This window comes from Lotus japonicus, chromosome 4, assembly GCF_012489685.1.
Source record: "Lotus japonicus ecotype B-129 chromosome 4, LjGifu_v1.2".
Taxonomy (NCBI): Eukaryota; Viridiplantae; Streptophyta; class Magnoliopsida; order Fabales; family Fabaceae; genus Lotus; species Lotus japonicus.
Genome location: NC_080044.1, coordinates 46,150,615 through 46,157,336, shown reverse-complemented (window position 1 = coordinate 46,157,336; position 6,722 = coordinate 46,150,615). Strand labels below are relative to the sequence as shown.

Genomic DNA, 6,722 nt, shown 5'->3' with positions numbered 1-6,722 from the left:
AAGCCCTTTTCAGGCGAGCTTAAGCGCCTAGGCGCCCATCCCCAGCGCCTAGGCGCCAATTGGGTCTAGAGAGCATGTTTTTACATGCAATTGGCGCTCAGGCGCTCTGAATTGGCGCCTGAGCGCCCAGACTCGACCTGTTTTGCCTATAAAATGATTTTTAGACATTTCTCTTGGGACCTTTTGTCATTTTATGATATTTTCATAAGTTAGAAGAGAGAGCTTGAGTTCTGGAGCTTTGGGAGCTTTCCCTAGGTCTTATGTTCCAGGTTTTATCTTTATTTTCTAGCATGGATTTCATAGCCATGTTTGGCTAAAAACCCCTTTTGCTTTGGGTTCCTTGTAAGACTTTGAATGTTTTAGCTATCAATCCTTTTCTATTCATGATGTTCTGAGTAAACCCTTGAATCTCACTTCTATGCTTTATCTTTCAAGCTTGAATGCATGCTAGCTTCTTACTTTTCTATAATCATAACGATAGTTTGTTATAGAATTGGGACTTGTTGTGAGATTACTCCTTCTATACTTGCTGCTAGGAATAGAGGAAGGGTTGGGGTTTGTTGGCCTGATTTGTATGCTTAGTGCTTCTAGCAAATGTTTAGGTTATCAAGGAATTGAATCTATCTTTTGATTAGAAAGGGTTTTCTTTACGAGGCATCGATAGATTACTATCTAGGCTAGAACATCAAGGAGAGACTCAGGATTAATTGAATAGGAAGGTTTGCTAAAACTGAATTAGTTGAATAAGAACCCAAGGCAATCTCATCTCTGTTTTTCAATCGCTTTATTACTTGATTACTTGTCTTTTACAAACTCAAGAAACAACCAATTATTAAAACTGAATTTTACTTGCTTTTCAACCTTGAACTTGAATCTTAAACTGAACTTGCAATCTAATTCCCTGTGGTTCGATTATTTAAAACCCGGAGGTATTCATACACTTGCGAATTGACCAACAAGTTTTTGGCGCCGTTGTCGGGGAATTGGTTTGCGATTTTTGGTTTAAGTTTTAAGTTTTAACTTGTCTAGAATTGGTGCTACTAATCTTTCTCTGTTGAGTGTCATACGTAGGGTGCTTTCAAGAGGGGCACCACCATGGGTGGCCGCATGACAGAGGAGGAGATGCAAGCCCACATTGAGGCAAGGATCCAAGAGGGTATCACCCTCCGCTTGCGTGAACAAGAAGTTGAGAATGCCAACCGAACTCTTCGGGAACTAACTTCGGGGTCCATGAGCTTTGACTATCCCGGAAGTATTGTCATTCCCGAAGCAGTGGGGAACTTTGAATTAAGACCGGCATTCATCAACATGGTGAGCCAAAGCCAATATGGTGGAGGTTCCTCGGAAGATCCTCATGCTCATATGGAGAAGTTCATCCGGAATTGCAACACTTATCGGGTGGTGAATGTTTCTTCAGAAGCAATCCGGTTGAGCCTATTTCCCTTCTCTTTGAAGGGCGTAGCAGAGGATTGGCTAAACTCACAACCTCAAGGGAGTCTCACTACTTGGGAAGACCTTGCAGAAAAATTCACAACAAGGTTCTTCCCAAGGTCCCTCTTGAGGAAATTGAAAAATGACATCATGACGTTCAGACAATCCTCAGATGAAAATCTTTACGAGGCTTGGGAGCATTTCAAGAAGCTTTTGAGGAAATGTCCTCAACACAATCTCACCCAAGCTGAATGTGTGGCGAAGTTCTATGATGGGTTACTATATTCATCACGGTTTGGCTTGGACGCAGCTTCAAGTGGGGAGTTCGATGCTCTTCCCCCACAAGCGGGGTATGATTTGATAGAGAAAATGGCGATGAGAGCCATGAACTCCGAGAATGAACGCCAAATCCGAAGAAGTTCTTTTGAAGTGGAATCTTATGATAAGCTCATAGCCTCCAACAAGCAACTCTCCGAGGAAGTAGCGGAAATGCGGAAACATATTCAGGATGCCAAGTCAATTGGAGCGAGAGTAACTAGTTTGGAGTGAAAATTTTGTGGTGAATCTCATGATAGTAACCAGTGTACTATCAATGATGATGGTGGCAAGGTCAGAACATTGACTCAAGGAGGAAAAGCTCCAACCTCAGAACAAGGGCTTCTTGTCCAGCCGCAAAGACGGTTGGCAAGAAGAGTCTTGAGGAGCTGATTGAGAGATTCATTGATCATACATCGAGCAATTACAAGAGCCATGACATGGCTATCAAGAGCTTGGAGAGTCAATTGGGACAGCTAGCAAAGCAAATGTCCGAGAATCACCAAGGTAAGTTTTCTTCCGAAACTTTAACTTTGACTGAGCAAGAAAATACTGCTGTGGTTTCTACTAGGAGTGGAAGAGTGTTACATGGGCCAGAGGAGAAAGTTAAGGGAGAGAAAAGTGAGGAAGCTGAGGTAGAAAGAGATGAGGGTGTTATGGAGGAAAGAGCTAGAGGGCCCACTAGGACTAGAGTTGTAAATACCCATACTCCTGAACTCCGCAAGATTCCATTTCCCAAGGCTTTGGTGAAGAAAAATTTGGATAAACAATTTTCTAAGTTCTTAGAGATTTTTAAGAAGCTTCACATTAACATTCCTTTCTCTGAAGCCTTGGAGAAAATGCCAATCTATGCTAAGTTCATGAAAGATATCCTCAGTAAGAGAAGGAAGTTGAGTGAGGTCGATGAAACTATCTTGATGACCGAAGAGTGTAGTGCCATTTTGCAAAGGAAGATGCCTAAATAGAGGAGAGATCCCGGGAGTTTTACTATTCCGGTGGAGATAGAGGGGTTAACTATGGTAGAAGCCTTGTGTGATCTAGGAGCGAGTATCAACTTGATGCCGCTGTGTATGTTTAAAAGGTTGAACTTAGGTGAGGTTACCCCGACTTTGATTTCTTTGCAAATGGCGGATAGGTCCTTAAAAACCCGCTACGGGATCATTGAAGATGTTGTGGTTAAGGTGGATAAGTTTGTCTTCCCAGTGGATTTTGTCATTTTAGACATGGAAGAGGACTCTAAAGTTCCTCTCATACTGGGGAGACTATTCTTAGCCACTGGTGAGGCTGAGATTAAGGTGGCTAAGGGAACTCTAACTTTGAAAGTAGGTGAAGACGAGGTCCTCTTCAATATTTTTGACTCTTTGAAACACCGAGCGGATGAGGAAGTTTTCCGATGTGAAGTAGTGGATGAGCTCGTGTGTGAAGAGTTTGTTAGGATATCTATTAAGGACCCCTTGCAAACAACAATCATGGAGGGGTTAGAGATAGAGGACCAAAATCTTGAGAGGGAACTTGATTCTTTGTATCATGAGGTGAATGCTACTCTATCTCAATTAGAATCTGTCTCATCTCTTACCACTAAAAGCATTTGGAAAGAAGAGTTAACTAGGGATGAGGAGATTCCAATTGAGGAGAAGAGTGAGCTCAAGCCACTCCCTTCCTCTCTCAAGTATGCTTATCTTGAGGAAGGTGAGAATAAACCTGTTATTTTGAATAGTGCTCTCACTCCCTTGGAAGAGGAGAAACTCCTCAGAGTTTTGAGGGATCACAAGTCAGCTTTGGGTTGGACTATTGATGATATCAAAGGTATTAGTCCTGCGATATGCATGCATAAAATTTTGTTGGAAGAAAATTACAAACCTATAGTCCAACCTCAAAGAAGACTTAACCCTTCCATGAAGGATGTGGTGAGGAAAGAGATAATCAAATTGCTTGATGCAGGTGTGATTTATCCAATTTCGGATAGTGAATGGGTAAGTCCCGTTCAAGTGGTTCCCAAGAAAGGAGGCATCACTGTGGTTGCCAATGAGAACAATGAGTTGATTCCCACTCGTCAAGTGACGAAGTGGAGGGTTTGTATTGACTACCGAAGGCTGAATTCGGTAACTAGAAATGATCACTTTCCTTTGCCTTTCATAGATCAAATGCTGGATAAGCTGGCTGGGCATCAATATTACTGTTTTCTTGATGGCTACTCCGGATACAACCAAATTTGCATTGCACCGGAAGACCAAGAGAAGACGGCATTCACTTGCCCTTACGGCGTGTTTGCTTATAAGAGAATGCCATTTGGGCTTTGCAATGCCGCAGCTACTTTCCAAAGGTGTATGTTTGCTATTTTCTCTGACTTGATAGAGACTTGCATCGAGATTTTTATGGACGACTTCTCTGTTTTTGGTCCGAATTTTGATGCTTGTCTAGGGAATTTAGCCTTGGTTCTAAAAAGATGTCAAGAGACCAACTTGGTCTTGAATTGGGAGAAATGCCATTTCATGGTTAGGGATGGCATAGTTCTTGAACACAAGGTGTCCGAAAAGGGGATTGAGGTTGATAGAGCTAAGATTGAAGTCATTGAAAAGCTCCCTCCCCCGACTAACATCAAGGGTATTAGGAGTTTCCTTGGGCACTCTGGATTTTATAGGCGGTTTATTAAAGACTTTTCCAAATTAGCTAAGCCTATGACCAACTTGCTCGAGAAGGAAGCACCTTTTACTTTTGATGATAATTGTTTGAAAGCTTTTGAGTCGATTAAAGAGAGTTTGGTTACAGCCCCGGTAATTGTTGCTCCGGATTGGTCTCTACCATTTGAAATCATGTGTGATGCTAGTGATCTAGCTTTAGGGGCTGTCTTGTGTCAAAAGAAAGAAAGAGTGTTGTGTGTGATATATTATGCAAGTAGAGTGTTAAATGAGGCCCAAAGGAACTACACTACAACTGAAAAAGAGTTGTTGGGTGTAGTCTTTGCGTGTGAAAAGTTTAGGCCTTACATCTTGGGTTTTAAAGTGATTGTTCATACTGACCATGCTGCTTTGAGGCATTTGTTTGCCAAACAGGACTCTAAGCCAAGGTTGATTCGATGGGTCTTACTCCTTCAAGAGTTTGACCTTGAGATCATTGACCGGAGAGGCAAGGACAATGGCGTGGCAGACCATTTGTCAAGATTGGAAGGTGGGGCGTGCAGCCCAATACCTATTCAAGAGGAGTTCCCGGATGAGAAACTCCTAGCTGTTTCCACCGAGGAACCCCTACCCTGGTATGTACACTTTGCTAATTTCCGTGTTGCTGGACTTATTCCCCATGACTTGACATGGCAGCAAAAGAAAAAATTTCTGCATGATGCAAAATCTTACCTCTGGGATGACCCTTTCCTTTTCAAAATTTGTTCTGATGGAGTCATTCGAAGGTGTATCCCAGAAGTTGATTTTGAGAAAATTCTTTGGCATTGCCATGGATCAAGTTATGGTGGACATTTTAGTGGGGAGAGAACCGCTACTAAGGTTCTCCAAAGTGGTTTCTATTGGCCTACGCTGCATAGGGATAGTAGAGCTTTTGTTAAGAGTTGTGATAGATGTCAACGAACTGGTAACATCTCAAGGAGAAATGAGATGCCCCTAAAGAATATTTTGGAAATTGAGTTGTTTGATATGTGGGGCATCGATTTCATGGGACCTTTCCCACCTTCTTTTGGGTGCCAGTATATTTTAGTGGCTGTGGATTATGTTTCCAAGTGGGTTGAAGCCGCTGCACTCTCAACAAATGACTCAAAGGTGGTGGTTGCTTTTCTAAAAAAGAATATTTTTACTAGGTTTGGTGTACCTAGGGCAATTATAAGTGATGGGGGTACCCACTTTTGCAACAGAGCTTTCGAGTCTCTCTTGGAAAAATATGGTGTTAAGCACAAAGTGTCTACCCCCTATCACCCCCAAACAAGTGGGCAAATTGAGATTTCTAATCGGGAGTTAAAACGTATTCTTGAAAAGGTGGTAGATTCTTCTAGAAAGGATTGGTCAAGGAAACTTGACGATGTTTATGGGCCTACCGAACCGCTTTTAAAACTCCGATTGGTACTTCTCCTTTCCACTTAGTTTTTGGGAAAGCGTGTCATTTACCCGTGGAATTAGAACACAAGGCCTATTAGGCCATAAGGAAATTGAATTTTGATTGGAAAGTTGCTAGCGAGAAGAGACTCTTACAATTGAATGAGCTTGATGAGTTTCGACTCCGAGCTTACGAGAGTGCTAGCATCTATAAGGAAAAGACGAAGAAGTGGCATGATAGGAAAATTTTGAATAGGGAATTTGTCTCAGGGCAATTGGTGCTGCTCTTCAAATCTAGATTGAGACTCTTCCCTGGGAAACTTAAGTCTAGATGGTCTGGACCCTTTGTGGTCAGGAGGGTGTTTCCTCATGGTGCTGTTGAGGTTGAAAACCCAGAGACCAAGAATACTTTCACTGTGAATGGGCAGAGATTGAAGGGGTACCAAGGGGGTGAGGTTCTGAAGTTGGAAACCATGTTTTTCAAACCTCCTTGATAAGGGGGATAGTCTACCTAAGACTATAACAATGGGCTACTTGGGAGACAACCCAAGTTTTGTTTTATTTTGCTTGTTTGGTTGTTGCATTGTGCAGGGATTGAAAGCCTAAATTCTGGAGTAGGAGGTGGCTCTAAGGCCTCCATGGTAATTAGTAAAGAAGGTCAGCTCTTCCTGTTAGTTTAGCTCATGCATTCTTACATATTTTCTCTTTTATAGCTTTTATTTTTCTTTTTATCATGCATTGTTATTTAAGTTTCTGTTTTTGGGTCTTTACTTCCCTATACTCACATGCTTTTAGCTATAGATTTGCTTCCCTACTAGTGCTGTTTTTGAAAATGCTTTTGTGAATACTTGTTGTTGTTTCGAGGATGAGTGATTGCATGTTGGGGAAGAGAGGAGGAGACTTCGGTCTTCCGAGTGTGTCTTGAGAAGGGAGTCGAGG

The 6,722-nt window shown here is 42.1% G+C and overlaps 1 protein-coding gene and 1 non-coding gene across 2 annotated transcripts; one reads left to right on the top strand and one right to left on the bottom strand.

Moving 5' to 3' along the window:
- Nucleotides 1–1,563: 1,563 nt before the first annotated feature.
- LOC130716379 (small nucleolar RNA R71) lies at nt 1,564–1,670 on the bottom strand. The gene has a single exon (XR_009011995.1). It is a non-coding gene; the product is annotated as a small nucleolar RNA R71 (small nucleolar RNA).
- Nucleotides 1,671–1,800: 130 nt separating this feature from the next.
- Nucleotides 1,801–3,901, top strand: LOC130712818 (uncharacterized). Its single transcript, XM_057562634.1, has 5 exons — nt 1,801–1,962; nt 2,046–2,602; nt 2,828–3,435; nt 3,688–3,784; nt 3,886–3,901. The coding sequence occupies exons 1-5, from the start codon at nt 1,801–1,803 to the stop codon at nt 3,899–3,901; spliced, it is 1,440 nt and encodes a 479-aa protein (XP_057418617.1).
- Nucleotides 3,902–6,722: the final 2,821 nt, after the last annotated feature.